The sequence below is a fragment of the Excalfactoria chinensis genome, chromosome 12 (genome assembly GCF_039878825.1).
Source record: "Excalfactoria chinensis isolate bCotChi1 chromosome 12, bCotChi1.hap2, whole genome shotgun sequence".
NCBI lineage: Eukaryota > Metazoa > Chordata > Aves > Galliformes > Phasianidae > Excalfactoria > Excalfactoria chinensis.
In genome coordinates this window covers 120,721-140,394 of record NC_092836.1, presented here as the reverse complement: position 1 = coordinate 140,394, position 19,674 = coordinate 120,721, and the positions used below count along the sequence as shown (strand labels likewise).

Genomic DNA, 19,674 nt, shown 5'->3' with positions numbered 1-19,674 from the left:
AAGAAAGCTACTTTGTTGCTTTTAAAAGCTAGTAGCAGCATCACTGCTAATTGCTGTTCAGCAAATCATTATTATGTGTGCCCCCAGTGGCGCAGTGGTATAAGCTGCTGCCTGTGGCACTGGAGAGCCCGGGTTCGAATCCCCCCCCTGTGGCGCAGGGGTAGCAGTGCCGCTTCGCTACACAGGGGGGCTCGAAACCCAGGAGTTAGACTCAATGATCTCTAAGGTCCCTTCCAACTCGCACGATACTATGATGATTATCATTAATAATAACAATAATAAATAAACGAGAGCTAGGAAATAGTAGATTTGACCAAGCATCCCCAACTTGGCATTCCTCTGCACTCTAAGCATAAAGCTTCTGTAAAATTCAACAAGCTTGGGATTCCTAAAAGAGTAAATCATATCCGCTATACTCTGCCTGCTAAGGGCCTATGATACAGGAGATAATCTCTGACAAGAGTCACACTACTTGTCAGTCCCTATTACTATCAGAAGTCTAATTATGCTTTCTAGGAAATCTGAAGGAGATACCGGTATTTTCAAAATGAAACACCCTCCCAGCCAACTAACAGCTAAAGTGCAAACAGAGGCAGTCCTGGCTTCAACCTTTATCATTCTCGGGAATTCTTTGAGAATTAAGACCTGATTTGAAAAATAAAATAAGCCGCTTCCAGTGCAAAATAAACAAATAAAGAGAAATCCTACATTGATGTAGATTAAATCCTCTTGTGAATAGATAAAGACAGACAAGAGGAAAATCTCCTGTTAGCTAATGCTAACATCTCCCCTGTTCCACTAGACATCTCCAGTCAATAATCACAGATTATTAACCTAATAAATGTGGGAATCACATCTCTCTGCTGATGAGTAAGATAATTGAGAGGCCCAGTGATTTAATTTATCTATTTCACTGGTCATACAAAAGCTCAGATGTATTTTCTGAGGCTCAGAGAACCTCTGACTTTGATTCACCATTGTTACGTTTCAGCCTGAGTATGACTGCGCCCTCGTGCTAAACTCAGTTATCCCTGTGTCGCCTCATATACTCTTTCTTAGGCAAACAGAGGGTCACACTGTCACTGCACTCTCCTGTCCAGCAGGGGGCAGCCAGAGAACACAAAAAACTGAACCGGAATGGGATTTTTGTCACTGCCGCTCCATGTTAGTCTCTGAGAGAGGAGATACTGACTGCTTTCTCCCAGTGCTCCAGTATTTCAGAAGGGCTCTAAGCGGTTACTCCTGTGTCCAAGCATATTTTGGCATGTAAATAACGATGTAACAGCAATATCAGCCTTCTCCATAAAGGTTCTGTGGTCAGATCTATTGTCAGTTTAACACAAGGTAAGAACATAGCTTTTCAATGGAGACGCAAAGGCTGTGCAGTGCCACCTTCTCATATACCTATGCCAACTTTTGAGCTTTGGTCAAAATTTTACTGCCTTTCTACAGTGCACATTCACCTTGTCTTCTTCAAGTGTTAAAGCATAGAGACTTGGGTTGTGATCATCAACAACTGGCCTTCTGCTCAGGCAAGGAGCACTGCAGTGCAAATGAAGATGCAGTCTTCAGGGATGTTTGAAGCCTTCTAGTTCTTTTCTGTCTTTGGTGCTCCTTTTGGTGAGTACAGTACTGTAGTTAGAATAGCATGCTGTCCCACTGGTGTCTCACCAGCTCTGCCAGCCAGCACAGAAAGGGAGAGGTGGAAATACCTGTGTTCTTAATGCAGATTGGTCCCAGAATGAGCAGTACGAGGAAAATAAAGGGTCTCTATCCCCAGTGTTCCAGTAAGAGTCAATTTCAATCCAGCTGTTACCAGAAGGGTGACCTATCAGCCCTTATTCTATTTAATAGCAAAGTAACATAGCTTCCAATGATCACACATGTTTAGTTTAGACTAACTAAGCAGACTTGACATGAGCACAAAAGCAAAGCATCACAAGCATCTCCTAGAGATGCTAACTTCAGTCACCCAGGATAAAGGGGGCATGCAGCAGCTACTTCCCCTCTACAATGAGGAAACACTTTCCACTTGCTTTTGTAAACACCAACAGGTAATTTAGAAGTACTGTGTGCATATTTTGAAGGTTGTGATAAGTATGAACATCTAAGGAAATCTCAAACACTTATTTGCTGGTTATAAAAGGAAATGGACAAAATAGCTTTCTCTTACTTATAGCTTACTCAGGTATCTGAGTACTGCCCACAGACTGCAAATGTTCCTAGGAAGAGTCCAAGGAAGAACCCTAAGTGTTCCAAATTCTGATTCCGACTAAGAAAGTGCCCTCCCTGTCTTCTTACTACACTGTGTAGTTAAGGGAAGTCTGCTATGACTCCTGTGTAGTTAGAGACTTACAGTGGAAAAAGTACTTAAGGCTTTGAAGACTTTTTTATTTAAAGAGTTAATTTTAATACCATTGATGCTAGGAAATGTCTTTTATAGTAAGCTATATCTGACAACCAGTCCATCCACCTTTCTGCTGTAGATCTAGGTAAACTTGCAAGACAGTTTTGGACTAGAAGCATGAAAAAAAAAATACAGTTCACTGTTATCTTTTGGTCAAACACTGACGTATAATCTTCTTCTGCCATTAGTTTATAATCCCAGAGTAGAGATACTGACTCCCAGTTGCAATTAGTACTAGCACTACACAAATACAATAGTGAAGATCTTTTTAACAGAAAGATCCATGAAGTTGCCAATGAAGTTTAATTTTGGCTTTGTTATTTACACATGAAGTGCTTTTATATCTATTGCATTATATTACCTACTTTGTTTTCTCTAGCAAATTTTGTAACACTAGAGGCATGAGCTAAGAAGTGTAATTGTGAAAGACAGATGTAACATACTCCTGGAGTCACAAGAAAAGAGTGTGAAAGATCAACTGACAGAACTCAGTTGTCATAAAAAGAAATTTTCTTCTTCCCTCTCTTGAAAACGTTGTCAGGAGCTGAGTTCTAATCTTTACTTGTTAAATTAATTGAAATAGCTACAGTTTATGAGCTTTGCATTTATAATGTGTGCCCCGGTGGCGCAGCGGTAGAATTCCCGTTTGCAACACCAGGGGGCCCGGGTTCGAATCCCTCCTGTGGAGCAGGGGGTAGAAGTGCCGCTCTGCTACACAGAGGGCTCGAATCCCGGGAGTTGGACTCGATGATCTCTAAGGTCCCTTCCAACTCGCACAATACTATGATACTATGATGATGATGAATATCGTAATTGTTTACTCAAGTACTCAGACACTGTCTATCACAATAGCATGGACAAAACCCAAGTTTTAAAAGAATTACACACCAGTTAAGACTTGGATATTGGTTAGACTGATCTAGAGACATCGCTAGAATGTAGCTTCTGCTGTGACAGTTTGGAGACAGTACCTTGCTGACAGTGTCAGGCAATATTCATCACATTCAATCTTCAGGACATTTGGGGCTTTTTCTGTCACTGGGCGACTCACCTAGAAACAAATACCATGAACATAAAGGTTGATACGAGTTAAACTGTACAAATATCTATGCAAAGGGATCTCTGATGTCCCAGCCCTCTTTCATATTTAAATGCGAAGAGGCAGGCAGGTAAGGTTTTCTGCCTATTCTATTGCTAATTTAGCAAAGAATGTTCTCTGTTTCAATATGATGTTGGTTCTAAAGGGAAAACAAATAATTTAGCCCAACTACAGTGGTAGCAATAAGCTGTCAGTCAGAGTTGAAATTCCATATGACGAGCTTAGGAGATATTTAGTCTGACATTTGTCAGACTACATCAGTTAGAATGGAAGCAATTTTCTTCTGGACATGTAGACTATGCATTGTGAAATGCAGATCAGTGAATGCCTGTCTGCATCCAGGCTCTTTAAGAGCCAAAAGTACCTAAGGCACAGCTCAGCTGAAACTTTTTCTTTTGTCTACTAATAGCAAATGTTACTTAGAGGAAACACAGGTACATGGTTTTTATGTGATATTAACAGGCTTCTATTATACCAATCACTCTGTATTTCAAATGTACTAAAATAAGTACCTGTTCCTCAAATCCTTTCTACTTAGAAGCAGAACAGTTTGGTGATTCCTACTTTCACAAGGAACCTAAAGTTCTTTTTAGACCATGAGGGCTTTTGGGCTATAGCCTTCCATGTTCTCAGAAAACTCAAACACATCTTGTGTCATTTTGCTGAAATTAATTATTAGTAACTCATGTCTTGCATGTTTTCTTCAGCCCCAGCCTCCTGACTTGCTACTTCAAGTCTTATTTCATAAAAATACAACTTAGCATATCAGCCACAGAATAGTTATGAAAGATCTTGGCCACCTAGATCAGAAGTAAAGACCATTCCTGCCCAATATTTCCTGTTGCACAGGAACCAGTGTCAGTGGATGCTTATGGGAAGACCATAAGAACAGGACAATTGGTATCAGTTTCTGCAATCTGTAATTATGGAATTTACTGAACAAGAGATTATATCTGTATAATTTCTCGTAGGATCACCCAATACACCATTTCCCTATGAAGTTTTAGGCTCCATTAACATTTTTTATTAAAACAGTCAATAGAGATGTAGAAAACAGGTAAAAGAAAGCTTATGCAAATTGTAAGTGGCAAGTGTTCAAGGTTGGCTAGCAACCTGGGGCCCAGAGAATGTGGATAAAGACACAAAAAGGGGAAGGGATGAAATGGTATAATAAACTTTTTCTGTCTTCAGTTTCATGATCAGATGGTAAATCTGATTTTAACCTGCATTATTCATTACCAGCCTGAATAAGACTGTCATATGAAGTCACAACCTTACAGATAGTCTGTTAAATAATTACTAAACTTTATTTTTCCTTCCAACTCCTGGTCCACCCCCTCTATCTCCTTAACATCAGCCAGAAATAAGACATAAACCAGAAAAGAACTAACTGCCCACTATACAATTTTAACTTCAGCCTACAATATACATAAAGCATTACCTTCATATCTGACACAACGAATGTATTTCTCAGTTGGTATTTGCCATCCTTCTGGGGATATGTGTACAGAAGAACATCATTCATCTGTATAAAGAAAAAGACAAAAAAATCAATCATTTGCAATATGATCTACAAGTCTGACCATTACTCCCAGGGGAGATTCCTAAAACAAGCAGTAACTTGAACTGCTAGGACTGTTGCTAAAGGCAGGCCCAAGTTACACAGCCTAGACAAAGACCCACATTCCCAGAGAGCTCTGTGAAATCCAGATTCAGAATTTTGATTCCTTCTCATTTCTGACTTTTGCTAACGGGTAAGCAAGTAGATAATCATCTCCTTTTTATTCAGCTTCAGTGAAATAGCTGCTTGTTTCAGGGGCAATGCTATGTCCAAGACAGGAACTCAGGTTATGCACTTATTACACATCAATACCAACTAACTGCCCAGGATTCTGCAGCTCTGACTCTCTTAGACCCATGACTGTGACAAGGCCAGAACTAGAGCTGGGTTTCACAGACTTCTGTTTTCTGGGCAAGAAGGAAGTGGAAGTACAGTGTTAAGGTTTGTAAGAATGATTTAGCAAGGAATGGTTTGGATATGTGAGAAGAGTAACTGGACTTCCTTGCTAGTAGAATTCATCCAGATATGTTGCAGCACTGAGTCTGCAGCAGAGACAAGTTTATCTGTGCTCTGCTGAACAGCTGGCACCCATGTAGTGCTACAGTGCACTCCCTACCTAAACAGCTCCTACCATATGCTTTTTTTACTGAATGTCTTTGAAGGATAGCTCATTACAAACCCTATGTTGTTCTATTCAAGTCAGTATTAAACATCTGAGTGTCAGCAAAGCAGCCTGAATGTGTGCTGGGGCTACATTTTCCAGGCTGTGACTCAGAAACTTCCTATGCTCCAGTCCCACTGGCTAGAGCATTAAACAATCTCTCATTTGATAGCAGCTTCCTACACCCCACTTGCAATACAAGCAGCCTTTGTAGAGAAATTCTTGGAAGGGTGAGATAAGAGACAATGTATGAATTGCAAAGTTCTACAATTGTGGGGCAGTCAGGGGGTCTGCCAGCATCAGCAGCCCCATAGTGAACTGCAAAGAGGCCCCAACATCCCTGTAAACAGACTGGATTCAGGAAACAGGCATCCAGCAAACCTCACTAAACATCCTGCCAGGAAGCACCACATCCAACAATATCATCAGCCTGCCTAAAACCACCAGCTCAAATAAACTTATGATACATATCACATGCACACCCACAAAAAATAGGCACCCCAAAAATGCTTGAATGCATGTGATATGCATTTACATCCATATGAGCTGTGAACAGATGGATCTCCCCTTAGGGGCATATATTCAGAGCACGTGCACACACCATCAAAGCACAGGCCACATACAATTTTGGTACACACCTAATTCTTCTGGTATGTACTAACTGCAACTTCAATTTGATGAGCTCATCTCCCTACACATGTTTATCCTACAACACATACTCTTCCGCTGAATTTTTCTCCATGTTAACTCAGCTATAGTCAGCATGAGTTCAATACAAAGAACTTTAGAAAATAGTGTTCATAAAATCAATCTGTTTTGAGAAGCTAAGGTAAATAATTTCATCCAGAACAAAGCTAAATTATACTTGTACATATGCATGTCTAATAATCTTATGTGTGGCAACAGGAGCGTACAGTTCTGAAAGTTTTCTGGTAAACATCACAGGGCAAGTTCTTGTTCTACCTGAATTTTGCCAGTAGCTACAAAATATTTAGATACAGAGGGATTTAAATCAATTTACATTTTAGGAGACAGGAGAAGATTTTATTCCTGTGTGTTTTTATCTCCCCTGGATGTCAGAATCAAGACAGCACATAGTTACAAAAAGACACAGGCAGGGATGGGTGGTAGGGCCCTTAAGACTGCTGTTGAAAAGCTGCTACATTCAAAGACAGAAGTTTGCTGGTAGAGTTACGCAGTAGTTGTTTTAAGACTGAATAGTTCATTAAACATCACTTGATTAGCGATGCATTACAGAAACATCTGCAGTATGAGCAGATAATGCAAAAGCATTCAGATGTCAGCAGAGAAATTTCAGCATTTCACACTGATTTTCCCTCCTGCATTTTCACCATAGGTGGCATGGGTCTGCAGCCTAAGAAACTTACAGAGAAGACAACTGGGGGGATAGGGGACAGCAGGCAGGCAACAACATAACACTGAACTCAAGGAAAGATCTTTGGCAATGACTTTTAAACTGTCTCCAAGTTCCAATTGCCCTCTCTCTAAGGAAACAGTACAAGAAGCCTAAAGTGGTTTCAACTTGTGTGTTTGAGGAGAAATGAAACCTTTATGCACCTTTTGATTATTCAAAGTAACCACAATTCCGCCATATATTTTGCATGACAGCAGTCTTAATCATAGCTTTCACTTGTGACTGCAAGAAAGTCATGGTTTTTACGTTGTTTTACTGTTTTTTATAGTCCACTGATGCAAAGTTGGGTGAAATCTCTTATTTTCAGTACAAGACTGTATAAATTTATTCACTCCTAAACAAACCAATGAAGCTACCAGAAAAATGCCAGCATTATGCCCTATCTCATCTGACCTTTGATTATGACTACAATTTGCATGAGCAAATTGGCAGAGAAGCTTGTGTATTCTACTTATGTAGAAGTATGAATTTATTAATAAGGACAAAAAAGAAAAATGGCAAAGTCTATGCTTCCCATGATACGCCATCTCTCCTCATGATAGTCCTGGGGAAAAAGCTGTCAGCACTTACAGAGGCCATAGTAAGTATATAAATCCAGGCGTGTAATACATTCATTTTAAAATGAAGTCTTCAGACAATACCTCAGTGATGGAATCCACAGGAATGCTCAATACTTTACAGTGCTTTTCAATTTTGCAAACAGGTAAGCATCACAAAAGTCTTATTACAGGCAAGTATTTTTCCCTTCATACAAATGAAAGCACAAATATAACTATGGTTACACAGTGAGCTACCTGTAAATTTGAGAACAGCATTCATGAGCCTGGAGTCTCAGATCCTCTGTAACTTCTTAGTGTTGTGTGTAAAAACAGAAAGCATCAGTGCTAATGTTGTATTCTGCAAAAGTGGTTTTTCATGTTTTGTTTTGTGAATGCTTACATTTTTCCAGTAGAGTTTGGATCCATGTGAAGGGCTTTGCAGCCAATTGATTACAGGTTGATTTCTCATAACTATCTTGAAATTTTGCAGGCCCTCACTGAAAACTGCTGCTTCAATCAGCAGAGAGCTGAAGGCATGCTTTCAGAGGGACTACCCCGAGGTAGTGCACAAAGTTAGTTACCAGCTGATTTACAGAGAAATGGACATCAGGAACTAAAACCCAGCCCCTGACCTTCAAGGATAGAAATCCTGCCCAAGTAAGCCCAAAGACTGCCTTTATAAACACTACTAGAAGGGTTTGTTTTGTTGCTTCTAATCAGATCTCCTAAGGCCTCAGAAGAGAATTTTCAAGTATAAGGCTCAGTTGCTGAAAGCATGCACCTTAGTGCTTCCATTTTCCTGAGCACATTGGAAACCCGCATTCCTTTGCAGAATTATGACCCAGTCAAGGCTGTACAGAGTTGTGGCAAAAATAGAAGGCTGCACGGCCCTTATTCCTTTGCAGGGCCAACCAGGATATGTGAAAGGCCTCCAGACTTTTACATCCTGATAGCAATCAAAGCCCAGTCAACACATCACAGCTGATAATTAAAAGATTTAGTGCTGGAGAAGATATGAAAGAGACAGTAAAAACATTAAAAAATCCTACCAAGAACAAGTGTCGAGGGTGCCTGCTTTTCCCAGAGACTTTCATCAGCGTTCCCTCTTTCACAAAGATCTAGAAGGAAAAAGAAGTTTTGATCCTGAGACTTCACTCTGAAGCTTATTGAGAAAAAAGAACATACTTCAGAGAGAAGAAGGTACTCATCAGCACAATAAGGAATGCATATCTCATGATTTGCCTTAGCCTAGCCCTGCCACTCTTTATGGCTTGCATTTGTATCAACACTAATTAATTTAGAAATTTCCCTGTCAGATACCAGGCAGTCCTCACAAGCTGCTCTGCACAGCTAACACTTAATGGGCTTCAAAAGAAGAACTCATCCCCTAATTATGAAAATTAAATGAAACAAAACATTGAGATCTAGCCACATAACTAAGCCTGCATACATATATGTGCTTGCAAATATGTACAATACTTTGCCCTTATTGTTATTGTGTGTGAATAGGAATGTATATGTAACCAGCTAAAATGCATACTACACGGACTGAATGCAAATTTAGGATTGAATATCTCAAAAAAGAAATCTTTTAAAGTTTAGAACAGTTTGGACCTAAGAAAACTGGCAAGACTGGAAACACAAGAGAAAAATTTTACATTTGGTGCTTCAGCTTTGCTCTTTCCTGTGTTTCTGTTCATATATTTATAATGCAACAGAAAGTGCAGCAATGACAGCAGAGCATCAAAGTCCTAATCTGCAACAAGAGAGGATTTGCTCATACACAACAGCCATGGACACAGGAGTAAAGGGAAGAAGATACTTACCTTTGGAAGACCTCAGGCATGAAGATCTCCAGTGAGATACCCTTGCCTTCACTGTCAGCCCTTAAATGAGGTCTGGCAAGGGATGAAGAGAAGGTCCACCCCTTCTAGCCACTCAGGTACACTGCATGCACCCAAGCCCCCTGGGCTGGTCCTGCCTTCCTACCAGGTGCTCAATCACTGTTTCAAGCTTCAAGTTGCCTTTCTACTACATACGTTGCTTAAAAGTGATGTCTTGCATTACAAGCACACTAGAGAACAGTAAGTGAAAATTTGAAAGTATGCAATTCCCCTGATTAGAGGAATCTTACCTACTCAAATATAGTTCTAAGCCTTTATAGGCTGCAAGCAGTTTCTGATAACATTTCAAACCTTCCAACAGGAATATATATAAAGGAAAATAACTTCTCCCCCAGAACACAATACCCATGGCATGGCTTAAGAGAGTGGAAGCAAAAAGTACAATGGCCACGTTGTGTGAAATCATGGAGCACTGCCAGAGTGATGGCTGCTTACACAAACCAGTGCTACAACTCTTATCACAGTGGGGTAAAAAACAACACCTGTAGGTGTCTGAAATCTCACTATCTACACAGACAGTGAGAAGAAAGCTGGCCAGAAACAATGTCCTTATCAGCATAGGTCTGCCTGCAGCACTCACCCTTCCTGGCTGGAAGAGACCGCTTTGCCCTTTCACACTATGCTCAACATGTACCAGCTTCTGCAAGTTTTCCTGAGGGAGAGAAACAACATTTAGATGACCAGATGATAATTGCTCTTTAGCAAAACAGGCAAACTCATCCCATTTTATTTCTTTATAACAGCAAAGTGATACTAGAGAATTAGGTTTCAGAGAGAACCGAGCCCATGGTCTTTAAGTTCAGGAGTCTTCTTCCAGCTTCATAGGTTTTATAAAGCCTCATCACCTGCATTCACATCTGCTGTGACACTATACACTCCTGACATCTTTGATACCTTTAACATCTCCCTCTGTACTTTAGTTCACCTTTAAAAGAGCCTGCTCACTCCATGCAATGTTTAAACATTGGCATCTTTGCTGACTTTCTTGTTCCGGGAACCAAGAAACTGGAAGCAGGGACTAAACACAGTAACTACTCCAAAGACTTGCTTATTAGTAGTATAAAATTGATAATTCAAAGCACACTTTAATACAATAAGGCCATTGCCAAACAGATATGTTTATATGAAGGTTTATATTCTGCACTAGCAGATTAGTGACTTTCAACCAGGGAATTCAGAAGCTTAACTAGTAAGGAGGCATCTCTGGCCTCTCTCTTTATGATTTGCAAAGATCAAGAAGCTCATTATCAGACTCTGACACTATTAACTGCTGCAGAGAAAGGTAATGGCAGGTAACTAGTTCTAAAACACTCCCCAGAAAAGTGATAGCCACAATTCAGTTAAAGAACGAAAGATTTGCTTACCCATCCCATGGATCAGGACTCACCAAATACTCCAAAAGGAGAAATCTCTAAATAGAGATTCTTCCCTAGGGCAACCAGCCCTTAAATAATGCTTAGGGAGTGGTGGAGCTAGGTTCCACCCCTTTCAGGCACACAGCTGAATTGCTTTCACCTGTGCTCCCAGGGCTGGCTGTGTCCCTTCACCAGGAGCTCAGTCATCAGTTCAGACTGTGACTTAGCAATTCTCATGCAACTGCCTGCTTGACTTGAGAGCACAGACAGGGCTTGGGCACATAGCATTAATTTATCTATGAAGATGGTAAATGAAATTAATCTAATTAAGTCTCTACAATCATTAAAACAAATATTTTATTGGATGGAATATGTAGGAAGGAGGGGGTGCTTCTGAGCAATACTACTAAAGTCTTTTCAAATCTTCTTCCATGTAGCAGATGCTGCTGCTAAAACCCAGGCTTGTACAAAGGTTTCAGCTGTAGTTTTATCTGGTCTAAGCACTAAAATGGGCTGCACAACAGCAATGAGATATCACTAGAATGTGTCCAAAAGTTAGGACTCTCTTGTCCAAGTTAGCCATTGTGTTCTAACTCCCTGATTACACACACAGAAAAGCTACTGACTAACTATCATATTTGACATAGCTTCATGATCTGGAAACCTTTATCTATTGCTTTCTGCTATGTCAGAGAATGACATGTTCACCTTTGCTGCACTGACTGACTTTAAGCTATCTCTGGGCTTAGTTAGATTCTATTAGATTTTACAGTATAATCAAAGATATATCTGAGATACACAAGTCAGTGATATCTACAGAATCAGCTAATTAAGAAAGCCATCACAGATATCAAAAGAAGCATATTGATGTCAGCATAATGTTCTTTCAGGCTAATTTATGTCAAATTTCAGATAACAATTAATGTAGCTATCTCAACTTGCTTTCTGAGATAAACCTGAAATATGTCTGTATGTTACTGCTCTGGTGAAAAATTACACTTATCTAGAAAGGTTTGCTTCTAAATCAATAACCATTTACCAAACACATCAGAATACCTACAAGTCTTGACTAGCACAAGGCTGCATGCATTGTGGCCACACAACATAACTGGCAATTGACATATTTTCAACACTTTCAGCTGTCAGGTATATCTTTTACAATGCAGGAACCAACAAATGGAATTTTTCAGGTAACTTCTAAAATACTACAGGCTAACAAAATTGAAACAATATATAAACAAATAGCACAGGAATCATCAGCTATAATGGAACAGTTAACATTTGAAAAATACATTTGAAGAGGACTTCCCCATCACAAAAAGGTATTCTAGCCCTAGGAAAACTCATCAAATTAACATCTTCCAGAGTGAAAGCCCATTCTTCATCTGTAGAAAAGACACTGCCTTCTTGTGAGCACACTCTTGGCAAGTGCTAGTGCTACACACTGGGATTTCTACAAGCATGAGAGAAGAATTCAGTTGCTGCATGTCAGATACACTTAAGCTTTTCTTAGGACTGCTTGTAGACATGCCTGATGTAATGCCAACTTCTGCAATATGGACATATGTTCACCAGAAAATGGAAAAGATGTATCAAATTCATTTCCTGTAGGAAGTCAAACAGACATCATATGTGAAGCACTGTGATTTATCTGGAAATGTGGGCAGCTTAGGAGGGTATAATTTCCTTAAAGTTCCCTAAAACACTGTTTACATATGTAGTTTTCTTCATTTTTCTTAAAACCCTGATCATTCTCCTGTTAAATACCCTTCCCAAGCTGGAATCTCAGAATTAAAACAAGCTTCACCAAGTTAGTATGACAGGTATGGAGTGGCTAAAATCCTTCTCTGGAGAGGTTAGCAATAAACTGCAGCTTCTGTATGGCAAGCAACATTTTCATTGCATCTGCAGGAATTCACCAGTTGCTACCAGCTACAATACTTTATAACTTTTTTAGCATCTCAAGGCCTCCAAAAGATTGTAGAATTTCAGAAAGTAATGCAAACCCTGCTTCAGTTCAGTGGATGTCTCCTAGAGTTACAGATAGACTCAATGCTATGTGGTGATAGCACAGCTTCTGCCTCTACTTGCACATCTGTAAACTGCCAATAATATTTTCATGCTTGACAAAAATGCTATGCAGATAGTTAATATGCTAATATGTCTGAAAATCCTGGGCTAATTCTTCCCAGGGAAAATGTGCTGAAGTGTTGTTATAATAAAACAAAAAAGCCAATAACAATTGGCTTTTGATATCCTGCAGAAGATGTAGATCATAATTCAGTATTCCTGTCTGAGTGTAGTTTGATGAATCTATAAATGGCAGCAGAATACTTCCTCTTTTCAGATATGTGCCAAACCTAAATTATTGCAAGAACTTCCGCTGAGTGCATGTCAAGTTATTAACATTAAGTTACTTTGTTCAGATCGCACTGTAATTAAAGACACTTGTAAAATTCTTTGCATTTTTGAAAATCTGAGAGAAAGAATCTTCTTGGTTGGGATATTAATTAGGAGGGATATTAATTAGGCCTTTGATATCACAGAACGCTGAACTTCGATCCTCATGAACATGAGAATCTTCACAAAACCCACAGTGTTCACGCAGACAGAAAGGAAGGAAATTTTATTTCATCTCTTCCAGTCCATAGCTTCAAAAAGAGCAGATGCACTCTGATGAAATGATTAAAAAAAAGAAGTGTAAAAGTCAACGTGGAATGTGTGATGAAATTGTTCCCAAACAGACATTAAAAGTAAATATTGTACAGCCTATTTCATCTGTAAAATGCAGAGGGTCTGGTGATGTTCTTCAAATTAAAGCATTAATTAATGGCGATAAAAATCATTTCACATCAATGTACCACAATAAATATAAATCTTTCATAAAAAGTATAAAAAAGCTACAAGCAAATCACTACCACTTCAAAGGAAGCTGCTTACTCCTTAACCATAAGCATCACAGAATCTCTATTTGATGTTTTGACAACTGTTGCCTACTACCAGATTTCCTTCCTGCATGGTGTGGCTTCCTGCAGAACCAATCTAAGCCACAAAAAGCTCATATGTTGTCAAAATGAGTCAGCTGAAAGATTTGTAAGCACTTTTAGCAAACCAACACAGGTCTTAACGAACTTGCATCCAGCCCAAAATTGATGCCCTCTGTTGATATTTTCTTGGAGGTTCTCCACGAGTAAAATCCAAAATTGAGTTATTTGGGTTATATAAACAAAAACATGGTACATAAAACAGGATTTGAACTTTGATGACTATTTTCACCAGTAATATAACTCCACTGACTCCACTGCTGATGAATGAAAATCTAATTCTGTCCACTTGTGTATATTTTCCACTTCAGCGAAGTATTCATACAAAAAAAGATGTGTGACCTTGCTCTGATAGAAACTGATCTCCTGCAGTTCTCAACCTCTAATACGAGTATCCCTAAACCCATGAGATTATGGTGGAAACCTGAGGTCTTGGTTATATAGAATCATAGAATCACAAGGTTGGAAAGGACCTATAAGATCATCTAGTCCAACTGTCATCCCTTTACCATACCTACAGCAAACCACTAAACCATATCTCCTGGCTCCCTGTCCAGACACCTCCTGAACACTGCCAGGGATGGTGACTCCACCACCTCCGTAGGCAGCCATTCCAGTGCCTGATGACTGTCTGAGGGAAAATGTTCCTTCTTATGTCCAGTCTAAACCTCATCTGATACAACTTGTGGCCATTTCCTCGGGTCCTGTTTGTTGCCAGGCAGAAGAGACCAAGTCCCTCCTCATCACAGCCTCCCTTGAGGAAGTTGTAGAGTGCAATGAGGACTCCTCTGGACTCTCCTTCTCCAGGCTAAACAATCCCAGCTCCCTGAGATGCTCCTCATAAGACTTGTGCTCCAGACCCCTCATAAGTTTTGTTGCCCTTTTCCAGATGATTTCCAGGGCCTCAATGTCTTTCTTGTAGTGAGGAGCCCAAAACTGAACACAGTACTCAAGATGCGGCCTCACCAGAGCTGAGTACAGAGGGATGATTACCTCTCTGCTCCTGCTGGTCACACTATTTCTTATACAGGCCAGGATGCCATTGGCTTTCTTGGCCACCTGGGCATACTGTCGGCTCATGTTCAGCCGAGCATCAGCCAGCACCCCCAGGTCCCTTTCCTCTTCACAGTCATCCAGCCACCAAGCCTATAGCGTTGCATGGGGTTATTGTGGCCAAAGTGCAGGACCCAGAACTTGGCCTTGTTGAACCTCATCCCATTAACCTCAGCTCAGTGATCCAGCCTATCCAGATCCCTCTGGAGGGCCTCTCTACCCTCAGGCAGATCAACACCACCTCCCAACTTGGTGTCATCTGCAAACTTACTTAGCGTGCACTCAGTCCCCTCATCCAGGTCATCAGTGAAGATATTAAACAAGATGGGCCCTAGAACCGACCCCTGGGGGACACCATTTGTAAAGGGTCACCAGCCGGACTTAACTCCATTAACCACTACCCTCTGGGCACGACCCTCTAGCCAGTTTCTTACCCAAAGGAGGGTATGCCTGTCCAGGCCATGGGTAGCCAGTTTCCTCAGGAGAGTACTGTGAGAGACCGTGTCAAAGGCTTTGCTGAAGTCTAGGTAGACTACATCAACTGCCTTACCCTCATCTACCAGCCTGGTCACCCAATCATAGAAGGAGATGAGTGAGGTTGGTTAAGCACAACCTGCCTTTCATGAATCCATGCTGCCATATAATTAAATATATTTTTTATTTTGGTACAAAGAATACTTTATTAACGAAAAGCTATGACTGTGAAGCCTGTGCCTGAGGAGAAAGAAAATCAAACCTGTTGAAAACTTTGTCCAGTAAGTCCACGGTTTCAAAGTCATTCTGTGGCTAGATTACATTTCTTTTTATATTAAAATTTAGGCTTGTTAGACAGTGTCCTCCCTGCTATCTGCACATGCTTGACTTGGTAGCAGTATAGTGTTTATATAGCAATCAATTATTGGTGGAAATTATTTGGAAAGAGTCTGTACAATTCCATTATTTCCACACATCTCTTTTCTATTACACTTCTTTCTCCTTTTCTTCTTTTTCACTATGTATGACTGTATGACTATACATATATATATATATATGCATATACATATATATATATACTATAAAGTATGACTGTAATGGAACTACCATTCCACCTTCAAAAACTTCCCTCACAACTTTTGTCCTCATTCTGTCTGCTATAATTAGCTGGTGATAAAAATACAACTGCTGCTCCAACAGTAATGCTTAAGGTTGAACTTTCCTGGCAACATCCCATTTCATTTTGTTGCTGTGTGTCAAATGGCAGCCGAGGGGCAATCTGACAGAAGAGTATGCAACATGGAAGTCAGAAAGCAAAAGTATGGAACTGAACTCCTCCATGTGGAAAAAGTGACACCCGCTGACACTGACTGATGCTTAATAATACTTATGTAGGCCCAACAGTGGATGTGGCACAGTGAGGGGTGGGGTGGTGCATTTCAGCAGTGCTAACAGTGAGTCACATCTTCTGGTGAAGAATTGTACAAGCATGGTGTGCAGACTCTTGTTCATTGCTAATGGTGGTGACTTACAGTGTTTCCCACAGTAATCAGGAGAAGTAAAGGAAATGCTGTTCTTAAAATGGAGGTTTGGAAGGTTTTGGGTTGTCATGGAATCATATAAACATAGCAGTTGCACTGATATTACTATGTTAATTTTTCCAAGCTACATGGGGTGGGGCAGTGGGGAGTTGAGAAGCTTGACACTGAAAAGTAGAAAAAGACACAAAACAATAGGCCCAAGCTGTTTTTGAAGTTTTCACTGTGATAATATAGTTACACACATTGAGTTTTGGCATTAAAACCCTTAGAATTCAGGATGCTCAAAGTTTTGATCTGTTCTCATGGCTTGAGATGTCTCCACACAAAACCAGAAATGTATTAGTTGGGCTTCATGTTGATCTGCAGAAATTGAAATCTGCATTGACAGTCAGAAGTCAGAAGTCAGAAATCTGACTTCAGGAAAAGCAGGCTCAGAGCCTTACTTTCAGATTCTAGATATTGGAAGGTATAGAAATCAGATTCACAAAGCCAGGTTTTCCTACTCACAAAAATGCAAGTACTTTAAACTACAACTTATGTCTTTCTAACACAAATATTACTAGATTCTGCTTTTCTCTGTCTCTGGCCATGAGGAGATAATCACTGAATGTGGTGCTTTAAAACAGCCCATGAACACATGGGCTGCGTTTATGACTTTGACACACTTAATAGAGGCACTGCTCTTAAATCTGAGCAGCAGGGATTTTCAGATGTGAGCAGAAGTTGAGATTCTTGGGTTTATTTGCCTTACTCACCCTACAGCCTGAAAACAAAGGAATTAAAGGAAATGTGCTGAGCCAGCAGTGCTCTTATGTGTCTGTAATGGTCCCCAGCACGTCTTTCCTTATAAATTCCTTATTCTTTCAACTTTAAAATCCTATTTGAAAACAAACTCTTACTAAGATGAGCTGAAACTTCATTTCTCCCCTTGATGGTTAGCTTTCTACTCTTTGTCCCTTGGATTTCATGTTATGATGCTTGATTAATTGTTAATAACCATCTTCTGCTAAGCAAATGAAATAATGAAGAAGCAACTTGGCTGCCAGCTGTAATTAACCATGTGGAAGGATGTTCGCTCTGCAAAAGAGATCTTTAATTTAGCAAAGGCACAGCAAAACCCCAAGGCAGAATGGTAAAATCCACAATGTCCAAGCAAGAATTAAAACATGAACAGCTTCCCAAGATATATGATGCATTTGCCATCACTTGGAATTACTGTGATTCAATGCTACAACAAAATACTTGAGACAAATCACCTTTTGAGAAAGAAATACTTTAGAGCAATCACTAGTTATTGGGTGAAATGCAGGATGCTTGGAATTAAGTGCTTTGTTCTCTAACCTGCATGCTGTTGAACACAAATGGTTGATGTCTTCCATAGCAACTGTATATGCTCCTTTGTAATCTAAATGCCTTGAAAATAAATGCTTAAAAAATAGACAGTTTGAATTTTGGTCTCTATGACTGTTTCTGAATGTTTCACAAGACTATGAAAACCACAGGAGACCTGTGTGGATGAGCAAGGAGCTCATGGGCATGCTCCAAGGAAAGAAGGTCCACGAAATTTGGAAAAAGGGTCTGAACACTTGGGAAGAATATAAGAATGTAGTCAGGGCCTGCAGGGACGCAACAAGGAAGGCTAACACCCACCTGGAGCTGAATCTAGTGAAAGTGATAAAGGATAATAGAAAAGGCTTTTTTAAGTATGTCAACAGCAAAAGGAAAACTAGAGAGAACATAGGCCCCTTACTAAGTGAGGGGGGGTGCTCTGGTAACAGGAGATGCTGAGGAGGCAGAGATACTGAATGCCTTCTTTACTTCTGTCTTCAGTGAAAAGGCTCTCCCTCAGGTTTCCCAGACCCTGGAGGTTAGTCTGGGGATTGAGGAACTTCCCTTTAGTCAGGGAAGAGGTGATCCGTGAGCACCCAGGCAGCACTAAGGTCCATAAATCCATGGGACCTGATGGGGTGCGCATCCACGTGTGCTGAGTGAGCTGGCGGAGGTCATTGCTGAACCGCTCTCCATCATCTTTGAGAGGTCTTGGAGAATGGGGGAGGTGCCTGAAGACTGGAGGATAGCCAACGTCACTCCAGTCTTCAAGAAGGAAGACCTGGGTAATTATAGGCCAGTCAGCCTCACCTCTGTCCCTGGAAAGGTGATGGAATAGCTTGTGCTGGATGCCATCTCTAGAAAACTGGGAGAAAATGAGGTTATCAGGAGTAGTCAACATGGGTTCACCAAGGGGAGGTCGTTCTCAACCAACCTTGTGACCTTCTATGACGTTGTCACATCATGGGTGAATGGGGGGAGAGCAGTAGATGTAGTCTACCTTGATTTCAGAAAGGCTTTTGATACTGTCCCCCATGACATCCTTATAACAAAGCTGAGGAAGTGTGGGATAGACGAGTAGACAGTGAGGTGGGTTGAGAACTGGCTGACTGACAGAGCACAGAGGGTTGTCATTGGTGGTGCAGAATCTAGCTGGAGACCTGTAACCAGTGATGTCACCCATGGGTCTGTGCTGGGTCCGGTCTTGTTCAACATCTTCATCAGTGACCTTGACGAGGGGATAGTGGTCACCTCAGCAAGTTTGCTGATGACACGATGTTGGGAGGATTGGCTGACATGCCTGAAGGCTTTGCTGTCATTCAGCGAGACCTGGACAGACTTGAGAGCTGGGCATTAAGGAACTGGATGAGGTTTAACAAAAGCAAGTGTAGAGTCTTGCACCTAGGAAGAAATAACTGCATGTACCAGTACAGGCTGGGGGAAGACCTGCTGGAGAGAAGCTCTGCTGAGAGGGACCTGGGTGTCCTGGTGGACAACAGGTTGGCCATGAGCCAGCAGTGTGCCCTCTTGGCCAAAAAGACCAATGGCATTCTGGGGTGTATTAAAAAGAGCGTGTCCAGCAGGTTAAGGGAGGTGATCCTCTCCTTTTACTCTGCCCTGGTGAGGCCTCATCTGGAATACTGTGTCCAGTTCTGGGCTCCCCAGTACAAAAGAGACAGGGATCTCTTGGAAAGAGTCCAGCAGAGGGCCACAAAGATGGTGAAGGGCCTGGAGCATCTCCCCTGTGAAGAAAGGCTAAGTGAACCGAGTCTG

At 40.8% G+C, this 19,674-nt stretch overlaps 1 protein-coding gene across 3 annotated transcripts in view; it reads right to left on the bottom strand.

The window, feature by feature from the left end:
• FGD5 (FYVE, RhoGEF and PH domain containing 5) overlaps nt 1-19,674 on the bottom strand; it is a 102,691-nt gene that overhangs the window by 9,388 nt on the left and 73,629 nt on the right. For 2 of the 3 annotated variants that reach the window (XM_072347652.1, XM_072347653.1), the window contains exons 11-14: nt 10,187-10,258; nt 8,752-8,820; nt 4,948-5,031; nt 3,379-3,458 (exon numbers count right to left, since the gene is read on the bottom strand). In XM_072347652.1, the coding sequence (XP_072203753.1) occupies nt 3,379-3,458; nt 4,948-5,031; nt 8,752-8,820; nt 10,187-10,258 (305 nt within the window). Of the gene's footprint in view, nt 1-1,503; nt 1,615-1,712; nt 1,810-3,378; nt 3,459-4,947; nt 5,032-8,751; nt 8,821-10,186; nt 10,259-19,674 lie in introns of those variants that run through there. The other variant, XM_072347654.1, reaches the window with a different exon arrangement.